Below are 20759 nucleotides of genomic sequence, written 5' to 3'. Positions count from 1 at the left end.
TTCCGGTTGACTTGCAGAAGACTAATAAGTCTAAAATTTGGGATCTTTCAGGAAAGGATATTGGGTTGATCAAAGGAGTAGAACCAGTCAGAGTTGCAGTGAAGTCTAATGTGGTTTTCCCTCAGACTCCACAATATCCAATGACAATCGAAGCAATCGAGGGTGTAAGACCTTTGATAGAGCAGTTTGTGGAGAAAGGAATTTTGAAGAAGGTGTTGAGTAGCCCATGTAATTCACCAATTATGGGTTTGAGAAAACCATGAGGGCAAAATCATCGTGTACAGGATCTGAGAAAATAAATGACATTGTGATTCAGGATTGTCCGGCTGTGCCAAATTCAGCTGTGATTATGTTTCAGATCCCATGTGATGCTGAATGGTTTACTGTGTTAGACCTGTGTCAAGCATTTTTCTCTGTACCTCTTCATGAGGATAGATGATATCTCTTTTGTTTTAAATTCTTGATCAAAGTCTACTGTTGGTGTAGAATTCCACAGGAGTTTTCAGAGTCGACATCTATTTTCAATCACATCTTGAAAAAGAATCTAGGGTCTTTGGTAATGCCTTACCAATCGACATTGGTGCAATACATTGATGATGTGCTGATCGCATTAAAGACAAAGGAAGGGTTTAAACATGATACAATTGCTTTATTGAATTTCCTGGGAGACAATAGTCATAAAGTGTCCCCTGCTAAACTGCAGTATTGTCAGAGAGAGGTGAAACATTTGGGTCATCTAATTGAGAAAAGAACTAGGAGAATTTCGAGAGAGAAAGTTGCAACAATTCTGCAGATGAAAGTATCAAGTACACAAAAGGATGTGAGGATGTTTTGGGGAATGGCTGGTTATTGTTGCCAGTGGATTCCCAATTGTTCAGTTCTTTTAAAGCCCTTACAGAGACTGACTCATAAAGCTGTTTCCGGTCCTATAATCATGGATGCAACTTATATGAAAGCGTTCACTGATCTGAAAGACAGTTTGTGTCAAGCTCCAGCTTTAGGTATGCCTGTTTACACAAAGAGTTTTCTGTTGTTTTGCCATGAACGTGATGCATGTTCTTTTTCTGCTTTGACTCAGACACATGGTGGTGTCAATCGTCCATTAGCATATTTGTCAGCTACTTTGAATCCGGTCGCAGCAGCTTCACCAGAATGCTTGCAGTCCGTTGCAGCAGTAGAGCAGAGCATTGCTCAAAGTAAAAGCATTGTGATGGGTTACCATCTTTCTGTGATGGTTTCCCATTCAATAGAAATATTGCTCACTCATTCAAAAACTCAGTATCTGACCAGTTCTAGACTGACCAGATATGAGACTGTAATCTTGGGGTCTCCAAACGTGACAATAAAGAGATGTACAGTGCTTAACCAAGCAACTTTACTTTCAGTTGAAAATGTTTTTCTTAGATAAATTGGATGATACTGAACATGGCATGTTTGGAAATTACAGAGGTATGCACAAAACCCAGAGCAGATATTAGCGACACCTGCCTGGAAGACAATGATCAAATTATTTTTGTTGATGGTTCCTGCTTGAGAGATAATTTGGGCATTTTGAAAGCAGGAAATGCAGTATGTACAATCACTGGCATACTGGAAGCTTCATGGCTTCGGGGAGTGTTTTCTGCGCAAGCAGCAGAATTGATAGCTCTTACTAGAGCATGTCATATTTCGAGCCAGATGAAAGTGACGTTCTACACAGATAGTCAATATGGATTCTGCATTGTGCATGACTGTGGCCAAATATGGTCACAGAGAGGTTTTTTAACTTCTTCTGGTTTACCAGTAAGAAATGGTGAGAAAATGCATGAGTTGTTACATGCTGTTCAAAAGCCTGAAAAAAATGCAGTGCACATCAGAGATCACAAGATTACGTGTCATTGGGAAATGCATATGCAGATCAAGTCGCAACGGTTTGTGCCTTGAATGGCATATCTTTCAAAGGAAACTGGGAATTGTTACCTGAAAATGATGAAGTGTATAGGAATTTTACTATACAAAGTAGTGGCTCTACAAAATAAAGTTTCAAAAGAAGAACACAGGAATTGGATCAATATTAAATCTGTCCAGAGGGATGACGATGTCTGGGTGACAGGTGAAGGGAAGGCAGTTCTGCCAAGTAGTCTACTGACTCAAATGGCCAGATAGGGAGAGATGCGATGGTTCGATGTTTTAACCAACACTGGTTCAATCCAAAGTTTAGACAGGTTGCCGCAGCAGTATGCCAGAGATGCATAATTTGTCAACAAATGAATGTTGGCAAAGGAACAGTGGTATATATGGAACATACTGGCATGGCAGGAGGACCATTTAGCAGAATGCAAATGGATTTCAGTGAATGCCTGCATGTGCTGGTTTGAAGTATGCGTTGGTGATTGTGTGCATTTTCAGCCACTGGATTGAGGCTTCCCCTACAAGGAGAAAGGATAGTCTCACAGTAGCAAAATTACTACTTAGAGAGTTAATTCCACATTTCAGTTTCCCGGTCTCTTTGGAATCAGATAGAGGAAGCCACTTCAACAATGAAGTGATAAAGTTGATATGTTCAGCCTTAAACATTGAGCAGAAACTCTATTGTAGTTACCGCCCAGAAACTTCGAAACTCGTAGAGCAGATGAATGGAACTCTAAAGTCCAGACTGGCAAAGATGTGTGCATCTACAAACCTGAAATGGCCAGATGCTTTGCAGTTGGTCCTAATGTCAATGAGAAATACCCCTGACAAGAAAACATGATTGTCACCCCATGAAATCCTCATGGGTAGAGCTATGAGACTACCAGCAGTACCTGCAAACGCTCTTATAAATATAACAGATGACCTGGTGTTAGACTACTGCAAAGGTCTAGTTGATGTGGTTTGATCTTTTTCTCATCAGGTAGAAGCAACCACACTTCAACAATCTCAAGGCCAAGGACATAATCTGAAGGCTGGTGATTGGGTCATCATTCGTAAGCACGTGTGGAAGTTGTTCTTAGAGCCAAGGCGGAAAGGACCCTACCAGGTGATATTAATCACAAGTACAACTGTAAAGTGTGCAGGACTTGCGAACTGGCTACATGCAAACCACACTCTGAAAGTGAACAATCCAACAGAGCAGGAAGAAGAGCTTTTGAGATTACCTGCAGCTAAACATATTCCAGGCCAATAGAGAGAAAAAGAAGAACTGGAGACCATACCTGGAAACGTTTCAATTGATTTACCCACTCCTGTATCAGACGAAGTGGAGAGTATCCTGGAAGAGGCAGGTGAATTATCATCGAATGAAGTAGTAAAAGAACCGGTCGAGAGAAACACTGCTCAGAAGAGGGCGTTCTCGGAAGCAGATGGTCTGACAAACCAGACTGAACAAGTGACTGACCCCAATGGAAAGGGATTTGCGACAGATCCAAGCCAAGAGGGTTTGGCTCCTCCTGAACCAGTTGCGGGAACCTCAAAGGAGAAGAGTTTGAGTTCAATTCTGGAAAGTGAATTAACAAGAAGACCTTTGAAAGGTGACAACTGGCCAGTGAAAAGCTCAGAAGCAGGGAAGATAAACGTGGTTCCCCCAATTCAGGATGAAAACGAGTTAAACGAAGGAGAAGATTTCAGTGAGGAAGCTGGTAGCAGTCAAAAAGTGAAAAGAAAGAGAGTTGCTAATCGAAGATACTCTAGTCCTGAATGAGCATACGTAACTACAAATGAACGGCAAGAATTTTTGATTTTTTGTTTTGATAGACACATTCTGAGTTTCGAATTTGGTACGTGAAAAGAAAAAGACTGATGAATATTTTTTTTTTAAATAAATGAGAAGACTTTGATTAAGTCGTACCTAAAGAGACTTTCATAAACTGATTTTGAAAAGCTGCTAAACTGATTTGACAATTTGTACCGAATGTTTGTCCGAAAATTCTGATAGTGTGAATGAACTTTTGAAAAAAATAACACAAAATAAGAAGGGATTGAAGATTGAAAGTCAAAGATTGAAAGTTGATGATTTTTTTTTATTTTTTGTCTTTTGTTTTGTTTTTGATTTTGCTGTGTAGCCATAATTTTGTTTTACTTCTACTTTTTGATTCTTTACAGACCGTGGGAAACTTTAGTAATCAACAATCTAAGAATAGTTGTTGTAAATGTATAGCTATTGGTTTGGGCATTGTTTGTGCAATAGTATGTTTGGTATTAATTGTGAGTATGATTGTCTTTTAGATGAATGGAGACAACCATACTGTAGAAATAATCACAACTGTTAGTCCTTTAGACTCAACTACTACTCTTTTAGCAATAGACAGGTTTAAAATAGATGATAAATACTTGCATGAAGAGATAGAACTTTCTTCTAATGTCTTCTATCACTTATTGCATGAGTATATTAATGTAATGGATGTGAAAGATTTTTATGTCTGTACGCAGATTCCAGCCTCTGTTGAGGAGGGAATTGCTTGTCATAGTTTACTGCTTACTTATGCTAAGTTGTAGTCTTTTACTAACACGATTCTATAACCAGGAATATATTCAATATTTATTTTCAAACTATGCTGTAGAATTTTCTTCGGTACTTATAATTAGATATTTAAGTAGAATATCCAAGGATAATGACACAGTTTTAGTAACAGGTTTCTTTGAACCTACATTAACTTTTGGAGCTGCGTTCGCACACCACAGTGATCTTACCTGTTTACTTACACCTGTAGAAAAGAAGTTTATAGATAACACAGAAGGCAGGAGAAAAGCAATTAAAGCTAAGATAGATAAGGGAGTACTTACGTAGACCTGGGATTGATCATGCTTACACTGACATCACTAAACAAGGGAAGTTAGCATTAGCTGCACAACATGTAGGAAATCTTTGTATATATAGACAACAGAGTTACTTTGATAGAATATATGTAGGAATGCGTGAATGTAGACAAGTGTTTTTGTTTCAGAGTAAATGGAATTTCATGTTAGGTAGTCAGGATCCTCCAGTGCCTGGAGTATATTATATTTGCGGAAGAATGCTTATTACCGTCTTAATAGAGGATGGTATGGCACATGTTATTTGGGAATAGTCTTTCCGAAAATGTACCAGTTGAAGACTTAAGTAAGTTTCCTAAATTTACTGAAATTCAAACAAGACAAAAGTGAGAATCAGTTTCAAGCATTGTGGGAGACATATTTGGAGCAATAATTCTTTCAGTGGGAGTTGTTCTGAATTCAATAAACTTACAAACATTGTCTACAGTTGTGGATAACGAATTATTCGGGAGCTATTCTTCTCTTAGATACTGAAATGGCTCTTCAGAACTGCCTTGCGTTAGACATTCTTTCAGCGAAAGAGGGTAGAGTTTGCAAATTACTTGGTTTGTGTCACTGTTGTTAATACATACCGGACAGTTGTAAATTAGTTAGAGGTTTGATTAACAATTTATGGAAGGATAAAACAGAACTAAAAGATTAACTGAAACTACTATTTGGGAAAAAGCTAGCAAGGGAATTGCTTCAGTGGGAAATTGGATTGACAACCTGGGAGATGGTATTATATTAGAATTAGTCAAATTAATTTTGATTATTTTGTTTTGTCTAATTGGAATTGGAGGAATATATAAAATATTTCAAATAATTAAAAGAAGAGGATTTGAAAAGAAACATAGGACAGGAGATGTTCAAATGGAAAGATTTTATGAGAAAAATTCAAAGAGAATTTTTTTTATAAAAAGGTGAATGAATCAAGATTCTGAATTATGAAGTGAGATAAATAAATGTATTTGGGGTTTTGTGTAATGACATATATAGTCATTAGAGGAGGGATTGTGAGAGTTGAGATTTTCTTGATAAATGATTAATCTTTACGTAATTATATTTACAGATTAATGTGTGAATTAATCTAATTATAAGATGGTGTTTACGACAATCGTGTCTGACTAAATGGCCACTATCATATGTAATTAATTTGAAAAAATGGGGCAACCCAGTACCCTGGGACCTGGGTAAGTGAATAATATATCAAAAAATGTTTTGGTCCCTCTGGGGGAAGGATATGAATTAAGTTCCATGACAGTGGATGTACGATAAAGAACTTTCTGTACCGATGAGGTTTGTGAGTAATATATCACATTTATTGGAAACTTAAATTCAACAATTTAAAGTAAAGTACTTGAGGTGCTCCTGTATAACGGCGCAGTGTGAGTGAATTATGTGTTAGTATAAGTGTTGCAGTGCTATTTACATGAAAACTAAAACCAAACTGTGGTTAAAAGTGTCAGGTCTCAAATAAGCACCTATAACCATAGGTACTGTGAGCCTGCTGAATTTTTCAAAGTCAATCCACAATTTCTAATACAATGTCGACGTTTCGACCCCAATCAAAGAAATTAAATCAGGTGGGTCATCATCAGGACAGAATATTGAAATAGGATGCACCTACTGGCTTCAGAAAGGTCGTAGATTGTTCCATGAAAATGAGCCAAGTGTTTAAAGTCCTTTTTGAATCCATTGGATTCACTGTGCCGCTGAACTATTACCCAAAGCATTTAACCCGAATAAATCAGTGCTGCAGACCCTTAACTTTAACATAGGACCATGCCAACAAGTTTTAAAACGCACTTTAAACCTCATTGGTACAGAAAGTTCTTTATGGTACAACCACTCGTTGTGGAGGTTAAATGATATCCTTCCCCCAGACAGACCAACACATTTTTTTATATATAATTCACCTATATTTTGTTTTCCATGCTAACTTAAGCTGATTAAAAAATTATTTTGTCTTTACAAAAGAGTGTGTTTCTTAACTAAAATAAATGTCAGAATTAAACATGTATTTGGTGGCCTCTGCTGACTGAAGTAGAGGCAGATGCAAGGTCACTGTACAATGCAAGCTGTATAAAATGTTTCTAGTGTGTTCTGTTTCCTGATTACGTTTTGCACAGTCTGACTGACTTCATTGTTTGTAGTTATCTTTCTAACTTGTATGTCTTTCCTCGAGGGAAAAGAAATGGTGCGGTAATGTATTTTGTAATCGTTTTCTTGTGACTTTGTATTCCGGTGAAGTGAAACAAAGGATCCACAGATGAAGCTGGAGAAGAGGAAACAAAGGATATACCGTTTTGATATCTGTTAATGTTCTGATTGGTCATAACTTTCTCATCTCATGCTTTAACCAATCATTTTCATTTAACAAGTTTAATTTAATGTTCAGTCACCATTGATTGTTGCTCATTTTTCTTCTTTGGGATTTCCATGTATCCGGAGTTCTAGAGATTCTATTCTGTTTGGTGTATCTTATAGTCCAAATTCTAAAACATCACCCCTACTCTTATTCCTGATCCTACCTGTTCTGATGTTAGTGCCTGAAGTTGCTGTCCCCCTGCCGAAGTAGACTTTGTTGCTGATTACCGTAGTGATTTGGTAATTGTATGAGCTGTGAATTGTTATTTGTCTTTTGTGTTTCAGGTACCAACTGCAAATGTTTATTTACTGGGGATTATTTTTGATAGCACCATAGTTATATGTTTTCTAAATTTATGTTACTAAAACTTTTACATGAAGTCCAACATGCTGATGCTCATTAGTGGTTAGTGAGGCGATACTTTAATGCCCATGAATAGTCATTGATATTTTTGTCTTATCATTGTCAGATGTATTCAATTTCTCTTGCTCAGATTCTGTTGCTTTGGTTTTATGTGACAACCATTGCGATAATTTGTCTTTTTGCGTTGATTAAACTTAGATATATCCGCCGTCCGAATCAGCCTTTATTGTTTCTCTACATGTATCATTTGTGTTTGAGAATTATTATTATTGTGATGTTTATGACATATTTCAGATGACACTTCAAAGCAGATTTGGTTTGGTTCATTGACCTGGTATGTGAATTCCACAATCTAGCTAGTCTTTGGTGACTATGATATAGCTAGGGTTTCTCCGTGTCAACACTAATTTACAACAAATGGGATCAACTGTCACCTATATAGCACTGGCGGTGTCATAATGTATATAGTATTAAGACTGGCAACAAAAGAATAGGTAATTTAGCTAACAACGCAGGTGATACCCTCTAAGTTAGGGCCAAATGACCTTCACGACGCTACTCTCCTTTTATCTTAACTGTTTAATTATCAAATGCCTCTGTCTCCGAGTTGACCCTACAAAGTAACATTACAATTCGATCCATTTTAAATCTTAGCGGATCCTGATGGCAACCACGTAAGATACTCTGGGCTAGGGAGTCATTCATCCAGTAGAATTAGATGGGCTCGCACTGGAAGTTCCTGCCGCGGCCCTCTAAAAGCCCTTGGTGTGGGTAAGATCCGGTGCTTCACTAGGGTGACCACCCGTCCGTAAATTTCACGGACTGCCCGTAATTTAGCCCTGCTGTCCGTTGTCCGTGATGAAAGCCTTAACAGACGGCATTTGACCATTATTTTCGCCTTTCACCAAAAGGACACCGAAGGTAGGGCGAAATAACGGGTAGATTAGTTTCCCCAGCTGGATTGAAAGGCAGGGAGTTTCCTGTGCTCGGAGGGAGGGGCAGACAGATAAGAAAAGGCCTTCTTGCCAGGGTGTCTCCCCTAAAGAAATGCAAATGTGCAAACTAGTAAATCTGCAAATGTAAAGGGCCTTGACAACCTGCACTGACTTTAAACAAAGGAGTCATTTAAAGCTTTCAGATGGCAAAGATTTTTTCTTTTAGAGAGGTACCTTAAGGGTGTTCCAAAGTGAGCTGTGGAGTGTGTGTTTTTAATGGAGTGTTATAAAAAAAAAGTTAGTACTAGGTATAAACTGTATATTATTCAAATCTGTATTTGAGAAGCACTTTTTAATATTTAACCGAAATGTATTTGCGCATTTGGTAGCAGCCTATATTATGATGTAATTGTATTTATATAGCGCTTACTATCCCCGACGAAGCATTGAATACATGTTTAAAATAAGGACTTACACATTCACAGTTCTTCCAGGGGCCTCAGTACCTCATAGTACTAACAAACGCTGGCAAAGCCAATAGGTCTCTTTTGCGCAAGAGTTATTGGCTTTGGCAATGTATTTTAGCCATATTATACATCAGAGTGGCTGCTGTTCATGGCTAAAAGTTAATGGCATAGTGGTATGGAGTGGAGTAGAGCGGCATAGGAGCAGTGGCGCAGAGCCCATTGTTGCAGGGTACAGTGCAGTTTTTTAGAGTGCATTGGCGTAGAGTGTATTGGTTTATAGTGCAGTGGCATGGAGTGGCGTGGGACAGAGTAGAGTGGCATAGAGTTCAGTGGATTACAGTGGCATACAATAGAGTGGCAGAGAGTGCAGTAGTGTAGAGTGGTGCAGTGGCATAGAGTGCAGAGTAGACTCATGTGGCAAAGAGTGCAATGGCGTAATGTAGAGTGGTGCAGTGCAGAGTAGAGTATAGTGCTGTAGAGTGCAGTCACGTAGAGTGGAGTGAAGCAGAGAAGAGTAGCATAGAGTGCAGTGGCATTGAGTGCAGTAGTACAGAGTAGAATTGGTGTACAGTACAGTGGTGGAGAGTGCAATGTTGCAGAGTAGAATCAGTGCAGTGATGTAGAGTGGAGTAGAGTGGCACAGAGAGCAATGGCGTAGAGTACAGTGGTGCAGAGTAGAGGGCAGTGGCGTACAGTGCAGTTGTTTAGAGTGTATTGGCACAGAGTGCAGTGGCATAGAGTGGCATGGGGTAGTGTAGCATAGAGTGCAGTGGAATGGCATACAATAGAGGGGCAGAGAGTGTAGTAATGCAGAGTGGTGCAGTGTCAGAGTGCAGAGTAGACTTATGAGATAAATGTAGAGTTCCAGGCATATGCTCTAGTGCTGTGAGACTACAGACAAGTTGTGGCTTCCTCACATCCTGACATTAGGTGTGAGACTGTCTGCCACACCATCTGTCCTGCCTCTTTATATACTTTTTTAAATTGAAAGTCCAAGGGTGGTTGGGGTAAGCCAGATGTTTTTGTTCAATGTGTTTAAACTTACATAAGGTTAATTACCTTAATGTTTCCCAAACTGTTTGCCAGGGGTTTTAAAACGTTCAGAAACATTATAAAAAAATTAGCTGTTACTTTCTCCTCAAGAAAGATTGGGTAGATTTGGGTAGGGGTGATGGCCTTGCCGCAGTACTGAAGGGCATTAATATACTACTGAACAAGGACATAATGTGACACCTGAATGTAGCATACCAGGAGGCAATCACAAAAAGACCACAGTGAATAAATAGTGCTATGTTAAAAAGTAAATAAATTCACTGACAAGATAGGCGTGGCCTCCCTTGCGTGTGTCTGTAAAACTGACATTTGTTCTTGAATTTGTGTCCTGAATTTTGACCCTTTGTCCTGAATTTTTAACAGTCCTGTCCAGAATTTGCATCAATGCCAGGTGGTCACCCTATGCTTCACTGGGGCGACGGGAAGATCCTGGAAAGCACCGCCGTGGTTATCACCATCGTCCTGGATGACGTCACACACCCACTTTTCCGAAGCCTTTTCGGCTACCCACGATTGTTGCGGCAGAAGTCTCGCGAGACTTGTGGCAGCCCTGCCCTGCGTGTCGGCTCCACGTCACGCTCCAGACAAACGTTGAGAAAGATGGCGGAGCGGCGAAGGCAGAAGAAACGGAGCCAGGTAAACAGAGGCCACTCCTCCCCTCCTGTATGTTCACTGGCGGAGGGATGAAAGAGAGGGCCCTCTTAGCGCGAGGGAGAGTGAATCTTTGAATATTAGCGACAACTGCTTTACGAGTGATGACCACCTACCCATATCCCATATGGGGTCTTCCCTCTGGAATTCCCCTCCAAGCTGCCCGCCGCAGTGTGACTCCGGGGGATGGAGGGTTCCGTGCAGACCCACACATCCCACCAGTTTACCGCAGCAGCCCCCCTCCTCTTTGGTTTGTTTAACCTCCCTCCTGACTCTTATGCCTCCAGCTCAGCCCAGGCTGCAGTAATAGTTGCATTGCTTGGATGGGCGATGGAGATGACGCCGTTATCCTCTCATATGGACATCCAGTGTGCAATGCTGCCTTTCGAGAACACTGTTTTTAGTTCATATCACCGGCATTTCATGTTACCAGCATTTCTGCCACATCACCAGTTTTTGAAGTGCAGACAGATGCCGACTGGAGTCCAAACGTTGCCCAGTATTTATGTGACACATACTCTGGCTTCTTTAAACCACTTTGGAGTTATTTACCAAACGAGACACTTAAAAAGGGGCGTGGTGACACAAGTTTAAATGGAAAGAACTTGTCAGTTCTGCAGTTGAGGCTTAGCACTGAATACGTGTCACTGTACTGTCCCTTTTCGTGACTAGAAGCTCAGCTGAAAAGTGCCGTTACTGTTAGATGCTATCTCTTTTGAAAAGTACGGAGATCTGCTATAATATGACTCGCACCTCTCCGACAACGCTGTAATCAAGCGCAGGCACTTTCATTACGGTATCCACGCCGATCAGTCAACTTGTCTCCTCACGTGCAATAGGTGTGTAATAAAATCCACGACGATATGTTAGCAAGTAGGTGTCCTGTTGGATGATGTCAGTAGTTGTGTTTTTGACCCCCAGTAAGGACGCAATTAGTTTCTGTCACGCAATTGAACGTCATTTTTCATTTTGTGTAGTTTCGGCTTTTGTAGTTGAGTCAACTCCACGAGGTGGTTTTGAAGCAAAGGTGCTATGGTGGTAGATATTTTTAAAAATAAACCTTAGGTCTATTTGAAATCTTCCATTGCATTTCATGCGTCTAGCTATATTATATTTACTTATTTGTCCGTGGTGCCGTGAAGATATTCTCGCCTTGCTTTTTCATCTCCTTATCAAAGGATGCCATTTGTCTGCTATGCATATCTAATAAAATTGTCATATACTTTTCCTTTTAGTTATTTGTCTTCTCTTATAATCATGTATGAACATTTCTTCGAAGTACAATTTTAATCTTTGTCGGACCCTGTTCCGTTATGCAGTTATTTTGTCTTTTTTTTATTTATTTTTTTATTAAAGGCTACTCTGTGCATTTTGACTAGAGTAGTGATGGCCGTCCGCTTTAGAAGGGGTTGCACGTCTCCTCTTGTGAGGACGACTGGCAACTGTCCTCTTTTTTTTTTTTTGGGGGGGGGGGGCGGTATTTAGACTCTCATCTTTACGGATTGCCTCCTCTTTTCAGCTTGCCCTTTATGTGAACGTGATAAAAACGTCCTTTGACAGAGTCTTTGCTCGCCCGAGTGGTGCTTGGTACATGACGGCCTTGCCGTCCAGTAAGGTGTACCCCTTCAACATGCCTAGGATCGCTTTACTTTATATAATCATTCTCACCATGGTGGAATCTGGGATTTCTTTGCCCTATTGCCTCTTGTATGCAGATTGCTATCGCAGGGCCGTGGGAGGACTCATCACATCCAGGCTGTCACTTTGTCACCAACGGATTGTTTGGATCAGCAAACTGTACGGACCCCCATGTGAGCCATTGTATAATGATGACATACAGTTTGTGGCCGTAAAGTTTTTTTTTTTTTTTTTTTTAATGTGTTTACCTCTGCTTGCAGAGTTAGTGAGTTGCAGACAGTTTGGTTCATGGTGTTAAGCCGTTTTTAATAACCAGGCCTAGCATTTGTTCCTTTCTAAGTTCCTCTTGGATGTAAGTGTCTCTGAAAGATAGTGCTTCCTTGTTATGTCTTGAATTACGTTTCTGAGTATGAGTGGATTCATAACATTCCCTATGTTAGTTGTTGCTTTTAATTTACCCCAAGAGGTCTAAAAGCTTCAGGGTCTAACACTGCTGTATACATCTTGGAACCAGGTAGGTGATGTGGTATCCTCATTTCTAGGCCATGCATTTTTCTCTCTAGTTATATGTCCCCTGCAGCTCAGTCAGTGTGGCTGTGAGGTAATAGAATGTTATTCTGTGCATGATTTGAGTGTCAGTTGGTATGTGTTGGCTGAGCAGCAAGGATGCTGCTTCCGGTGGGGCCCTCTCTGCTACATTTTTTTACATCTTCTACCTGTAACCTGAGACTCCTACCTTGTGAATAAATCTTATCTTGTTTCACCTATACTACTGTTTACCATGCATCATCATTTACCACAGGTGGCCTTCTTTGTAGGAATCTTCAAAATGAAAGATATGTTGATAATTTATTGAGAATTACCACACTTTTAGATGAGAAAGAGAGGCTTTTTCAGTAAAGGGGGCACTCAAGATTGACCAGTGGTGTGTCCTGTAGATCCTGGACAGCACTCCAGGATAATATAGCGTTAATAAAGTCACAACAATGGTGGTCTGGGTCTCAGTGCTTCTTTTTACTCTTGTACTAGATCTGTGATATTTGGCTATTGGTAGATTTTGGACCTGGCTCTTTTTGCAGGGTCATCCCCAAACCTTTTACCTCCTTCCTCCTACTTTTTCTGAGCTGTTTTTGTTGGCTTTAGGACTCTGGGCACTTTACACTGCTGACCAGTGCTAAAATGCAAGTGCTCCCCATCTAAATTGTATTGGTGATTGGCTTGTCCTTGATTGGCATATTCGATTTACTAGTAAGTCCCTAGTAAAGTGCACCAGTGGTGCCCAGGGCCTGTAGATCAAATGCTACTAGTAGACATGCAGCACTGGTTGTGCCATCACATGAGTAGCCCTGTAAACATGTCTCAGACCTACCACCTCAGTGTCTGTGTGCATTTTCAAACTGCCAGTTCGACCTAGAAAGTGTACCCACTTGCCAGAGCCAAACTTTCCCTTTTTTTCTACATGTAAGCCACCGTAAGGTAGGCCCAAGACAGCCTCTTGGGGAGGGTGCAGTGTATGTCAAAGGTAGGATGTGTACTGCTGTGTTTTACATGTCCTAATAGTGAAATACTGCTAAATTCGGTTTCACTATTGCAAGGCCTATGCTTGAAATATTGTTTAAATGCAGTTTCCTATTGGGAGCAGATAGAGATATGGAGTTTGGGGTCACTGAGCTCACAATTTAAAAATACGTCTTTTGTCAAAGTTGGTGTTTAGGTTGTAAGTTTGAAAATGCCACTTTTAGAATGTTGGCATTTTCTTGCTCAGCCATTCTGTTCCTCTGCCTGTCCGCTGGAATACATGTCTGGGTCAGTATGACAGTTAGGCTGTTTGTGAATTCAGTTTTCAGGTTGTCAACTTTAATCGGCCAATACAAAATAGCCATAAAAGCACATAAATATAAATACATAATCCACCTGATCCTATCCTAATTCATAATACGGATACTAGCTAACCATAAAAATAACACATAAATATATGTCAAATGCCATTAATATTGACCCCCAAATTTACAATAAGTTATTGTAGAAATAAAAAGAACTAGTTTGCACTTATCGTGTTTCACCAGGAATAGAAACAAGACATTTCCTGATTTGTATGGCGTTTAGAATATATAATGCCACCCTATAACATACATATGTATTGTTAAGTGTTAACAAATATTCCAGTGCCACCAGATGTGTTCTTATGCTGTTTTTTTTAAAAGTGGTTTAAGATAAATAATTCTAAGATGTTCATAAAACCTGCAAAATAACAAAGTGCAGAGTGCTTTGTTTACTTATCCCATCACAGGTGCAACTAAATGCCTCAAGGGGAGAAGGCACTATCCTGGGCAATGCTACCAAGTGATGCACTATACCCAGTCTTAGTCTTGTCAGAATGAATTGATGCTGCATATTAGTAACACCAAGTTGGTATCCTTCTCTACTTTTCTCCAATGAGAGGGACATATATATGGCAGCAGTGGATTTCACGGATTCCTTTATTTTCCTACTGTCAGCCCTATGTTGTAAAGGGTATCCTTTATATGTTTATTTGATAATGTCAACACTTTCTCTGGGTCTAGTTTTATATTTATCTTGAATACAGATTTGAAAGAAGAATTAATAAAGGTGAGCCATGGAATACGCGTAGCATTATCCAATTTTAAACATTCGAGTATATTTTTCTAGGTAAAAAGTTTCCTCCTTAGATCAAATACTACGCCATAGGAGCAGAGGGGCTCACCTGCAGCATGTCCTCCAAGAATTGGTGGCCCACCTCCTGATGTACAATCCAATTAGATGCTGATGTAGGTACACATAACAAACGTTTTAGAAAACAATTTTCCTCTGGTTGTAAAGGGGTGCTGTTTGTGTACCCCCATACACTACCTCCATGTACTACCACGGATAGTGCTCTAGGCCTATAGATCTTTGTCATAATAGGGATGGGGCGACTCTTTACTGGCAAATCTAAAAATGGCACTGGAATTCCTTCTTAAGTTATCCTTTCCCAAGTGAATATGTTGTTCCCATTGCCCATTACTCGAGAACAATACACCCAGGAAACTAAAAGACTTTACAGAGGTAATCTTCGTGTTATGAATATAAAAACTCTTACATTTCTTTATCCTTTGGCCACAGGCCATAGTAAAGTTTTTAGATTTATTAATCACCATACCCCTCGTGGTCATGAACTTTTCTAGACCATCCATTCGTTTTTGGAGCCCCACTGTGGTCCTAGAAATCAGGACAACATCATCAGTATAGAGTAATACGGGTACTCGGCACCCAGCCACATCAGGGGGGTGGGTCCACCTAGATTTCCTGCATTAACTTATCCACCCCATCAATATATAATGAAAACAAACACAGGGCCAATATAGCTCCTTGGCGAATGCCTCTACCAATAATTAAAAAGGGGAGTGCATTCTCCTAGTTCCCTGTAGCGGACTTAGCATGTTAAATCTGCATAAAGGTGGGCAATAAAATCAATAATGTATCTTGGGGCACCCATATCCAGTAATGTGGCCCAAAGAAGGGCACGCTCAACTAAATCAAAGGCACTACTAAGATCTGCAAAAGACTAAGATGGCCTTTGTGTACTTCCCTATGATCAGTTCTAAATTAAGATATTGTTCTATAGTGCCTAGACCTGTCCTAAATCCAAACTGGGCAGAAGAAAGAATATTATTATCCACTGTCCAGTCATTAAGTCTTGCCAAGATTACCCTAATAAAATCTTCATAGATGAATCCAGCAATGATATTGGGCAATAGTTTTTGGGATCAGCCTTGTCACCTTTCTTGTATATAACAATAATGATGGACGTGGTCCAGGACCTTGCGATTACTCCGTTCATGGCTATATTAAACATCCTTGTCAGAATAGGTACCCAAAAGTCACTTTGATATTTAAAAACGTCCACAAGTACCCTTTCTGGGCCTGGGGCTTTATTCCCAACACTGACTGATAAAACCTGATCTATGGTGATATGTCAATAGTTTGGGTGCTCCAACCCCATTTGCCTCGGTATATGTACTGTCCCACCCATTTTCTTAAATCCTCTGAGAAATGCTCCACCAAAGCTGCGCAGGATACACTAGTACCCAATTCAGGAGGCACCCATTTGGCCAGAAAAGGGGCATTTACTGTTTCCTAGACCAATTTAGTATTATTTGTATCTGTCACCAGTGCCAAATTTGTCCATGCCTCTTCCCTCAACTCTTTCTTTCTTCGCTCCAGGTCTTCCCTGTATTTTACCTGTAGTGAAATGAGTACTACTGAGTCTCTGGGAGATTTATGAAAGGCTAATTCAAGTTCCCCCTAGCTTTAGTGCATGCATGGTCAAACCACCCTTTATTCTTCTTAGACTGTCTATATTCGGGGTAGTATGGCAGAAGGCCCGTAGTATGTGACATGATTTTACTAAAACTACTGAGCAACTGTGAGGATACTATTTCCTCTTGTAAACAATAATTAATTTCAGATGAACATCCCTGTACAATATTCTGTAATAAATGTGCTGAGTCCTCTACCTGGTTTACAATAGTATGGAACTCTTCCTTTTGGTCCCAAAATACTGTAGGTAGAATGATTGGGTCATGATTGCTCAGTAATGACTGGGCGATATATCGGGTATCACATACATTATTGGCAAATGAAGACATTAAAATATGATCACTTAGAGATTAAGGTTTAGTGCCTCTAAATTATGGTATAACCTCCCTGTTAACACCTCGTTTACATTCTTCTAACATCAGGTCATATTTTGATCGGATCATGTTGAGCACCTCTCCATAATCATGATAAAAATGATTGTACTCTCCCCCCTCTGACTGGTTAACCCACATGGTCGGGATATTGGTAGGGAACATGGTTGGATGTTAAAATCACCAACCCACAAAATAAAAGTTTGACCGACTAGAACGTAGAAATTTGTGCAGGTTCTGATATAGTGCATAAACTACTCTGCAACGGGTAGAATCAAAAACATTATTATAATAGTTAGTTAATACCACATCGATCATACTCATGCTTCAGCCATAACAATTGAAAATTTGGGGTCTCCCAGGAAGTCTTTTTAACCACTAAAGGGAGTTTATTTGAAATAATTCATTCTAGAGCAGTGGTTCCCAATGTGTGTTCTGGAAAGCCTCCTCAGGGGATCCACAACTGCAGTGAAAATTAAATATTAGCAGATTAGGTCCCCAGCTTTCGGAAATGACTCAGTGGGGGGGGGGGTCCCCGGTTTTCCAACAATGATTCACTGGGGGGGGTCGCCGGTCTCCAGTAATGATAAAGTGGGGTCCACAGAATTCAAAAGGTTGTGAACTACTGCTCTAGACAATCACACAAAGGTTGCTGAGATGAGTCCTGCATTTCCTTATGGGTCTTACTGGTCTAGAGTGGAGGGAGGAGCTGACACTTGCACCTGATAAAGCAGTCTCCAACCCCCTGGAGTGTGTCTGGGGCCAGGACAGGAAGAGACAGGGTCTTGTGCGCTACAAAGACTTACCTTTAAAGTTTGTCTGCTTCAAAAGCAGAAATGAGCATAAGTATTGTACCGCTGACCCTACAAATTCAGAACACTTCTGGACTGAGGACATTCTGCATGGGAGAAGAGCTGGATTCTTGAGGAGGACCTGCCACTCTGTCTGTTGCTTGGCTGTCCCTGGCTGCTGCTTCTGATTCCCCCCTGGGAGTGAAAGGGCTGGACTTTGCTTTCTACATCCTGCTTTCCAAGGTTCTCCAAGGGCTTGAACTGAGCTTGCATCCTGTTAGAAGTCTCAGGGACATCAAAGACTTCATCTGCGAGCACCTGGACTTTCTTGCTGAGATTCCTGACTTACCAAGTGGTGCCAGATCCAGTACCTAGGCCCTTGGAAGTGAATTCTGGTTAAAAACAAGAAGAATCAGGCACATTGACTCCAGACGACTCCAGAACTGTTGCCCCTGCTTGACCCCGTGTTGCTACCTGCATCCGAAGTTGCAGTGCCCGCTCGAGTGCAACCACTGCGACTGATGCCGCATCCCTGGCCCGCTGGCCCAAAGCCACAGCAGCACCTCTGAAGTCCTGCGACAATGTGAGTCCGGAGTGCTGTGTCATAGACCATGACATCTGACTCTGCCGCGGCGCCTGTGGTATGACCGCAACCCCAAGAGGTAACACTGTCGTGTCTTGAAATGCCAATTCATCGACACTTCTGGATTAAAAGGTACCAGTGCTTCCCCACCAACGTTCCATCACCTCCCCTGCAATGGTAGGGAACTGATGCCTCACCTTCCGTGCCTCGCAGTAAGGAACTGACGCTGCACCTCCCTGGTAGCAGTAAGGAACCAACGCCGCACCAGCTACACCTCACCTCCCTGACTCCATGCAACATCTTTTTTCATCTTTTTCAAAGGCACTGGACCTGGGGGTCCGTGCGACTCCGTGAGCGGCGCAGCACTCCATTGTGAGTGGCATTGGGTCGTTGGGAACGACTCTATCAACGTCGTTGTGATAGCCCCAGTTAGAGCTATTTTGTTTCTAAGCACTTTATTGGGATTTAATCTTCAAAAATTGGTATCTTTGCTTGTGTCTGTCGGATTTTTGTTGTTTTGGTCTTGTTTTACTTAGGTAAATATTGACTATTTTTCTAACGTGTGTGAGAGCAAATACTTAATACATTGCCTCTGAGATAAGCCTGACTGTTTGTGCCAGGCTTCCATGGGAGTGAGCAGGGGTTATATTAGGTGTGTGGCTCCCTTACCCTGACTAGAGTGAGGTTCCCAAATTGGACAGGGTGTAAACTGACTGCTAACTGAAGACCCCATTTCTAACAGTAGAGTTCATGAAGATCAAGGGGTTTTAGTCAGTTCTTTACAGCTCGAATAACTCTTGGTGGCTATAATTTCTCTTGAATTCTAAAACTACTGCTTGCTTAGAAGCACATATATTGAACAGTTAAATTACCTGTATGGAAATGTTTTCTTTAAATGTAACTGTTTTAGTGCAGGTTTATTATCAGCCACTTTAGCCTTTTCTTTCTCTTTTTATTTTTGTGACATGTATTTACAGTAAAAAATAAAAATATGGAACAATAGCACCAGCTTGGAAATTCTATGGGTAATGGCTTTGCCAATGATTTATCTTGGGCTCGTTCTGATATTGGACTCTAGAGAAAACGATAGATACGATTTGTTTATGTTTACATCCTGTGCTTTACATCACTGGAGACTGAGATTCTCCTGTACCCGAAAATATATTTTCGCTCTTAGCTGGCTGAACTGTTAATACGAACTCCCCCCCCCCCCCCCCCCTCCCCTGAGTACCATAGAAATATGAAAAAGTATAGGTGTTCTTCAAGACTCTGCCAACTAGTCTTAATATGTGCTACAGCTGACCTACTAGGTTATTGAGACCACGTTCTGGGTATGTTAGGTGTTTTCTTAATGAAGCAAACTGCATTTATAACATTCTGTCTAAAGCCCATAACCCAAAGACGTGCCTAATTTTCTAATACTAGTTGAAGTTACAGTGCAAAGAATATTATCCTTCATTTTCCAGTCTTTATTCCTGTGGTAGTGTGAAAAGAGCTCATTAATATTGGCCAACATGTCCACAGCTAGTAGGTCACAAAGTTGGTAATTGCTACAAGGGCTCCTTAGAGCAGACCCAATTTTCTTTTCTTGAGTACTAGTCATAATTTTTTATGGGCGAGCACAAAGTGCTCCGTCCATTCTGTAATCTCTCTTTGGTCTTTAAACCACGCCCATGCCACGTCAGTCACTTAAATACGTTTGTGGGCTTGCCTTTTAAAATCCGCTTGCTTTCATTTGTGAAAGGCATGCTTACGTCATGACTTTTCCGGTGTTTAACCCACCTACACAGCACCGGTAAAGTAGCAAAAACATACGAGGGTCGATGTTTTCAGCCTGGAGTCCGGACTACTTTATCTGTTTGTTTTACACACAGCGCGATCGCGCTGCATTTTACATAACGCGATCGCGCTGCGTTATTTTTTTTTGCTTTACAACGCTAATAGCTCGAACTTGAACAACTGCGAGACCCGTTGCATTGAAAATGCTTGTTTTAACATTCTTTGGATTGGCCATGCTGGATAAGGGTTCAATATCATTTTGTTTCCAATTCTGGCATTCATTGGGAAAAGATCGGGGCATCTGTTTGCCTACAAGAGCTATAAATTGATCTAAATTATTCTTGCCACCCTTATCAACTCAAGTTTTGGGAATGAGCGGCAAGTCCAAAACTTGGAAATTTCTTCCTGATCTCTTTACAAACGGAGATAACAGAACCTAAATAAACAAGCAGAGGAATGAAAATGGTCCATGTTTATGTATAAAATGGGTTTTCACCATCAAACAAGTCAGTGAAGTATTTCTGCTGCTGATGATCTTATGTTTTTCACTGCTACCTTATTTTGCACAAACCTTCATAGTTTAAACAAGACCATCAACTGGATTAAAACATTGGTACAGTGGGGGTAATCAGTTTACGCTAGTTGAAAACAAATTCACAAGAGATGTTTGAGAAGAAAAAAAATAATA

At 40.6% G+C, this 20759-nt stretch overlaps 1 protein-coding gene across 1 annotated transcript in view; it reads left to right on the top strand.

Annotated features, from left to right (window-relative positions):
• The first annotated feature begins 10385 nt into the window (after positions 1-10385).
• Positions 10386-20759, top strand: part of SEC62 (SEC62 homolog, preprotein translocation factor) — a 221727-nt gene continuing 211353 nt past the window's right edge. The window contains exon 1 of the mRNA XM_069213191.1: positions 10386-10574. Coding sequence (XP_069069292.1) covers positions 10539-10574 — 36 coding nt within the window. The 5' untranslated portion in view covers positions 10386-10538. The remainder of the gene's footprint in view (positions 10575-20759) is intronic.

Source organism: Pleurodeles waltl, chromosome 11, assembly GCF_031143425.1.
Source record: "Pleurodeles waltl isolate 20211129_DDA chromosome 11, aPleWal1.hap1.20221129, whole genome shotgun sequence".
Taxonomy (NCBI): Eukaryota; Metazoa; Chordata; class Amphibia; order Caudata; family Salamandridae; genus Pleurodeles; species Pleurodeles waltl.
Note: the sequence above shows the minus strand (reverse complement) of the source record. Positions and strands in the feature narration are given on the sequence as shown.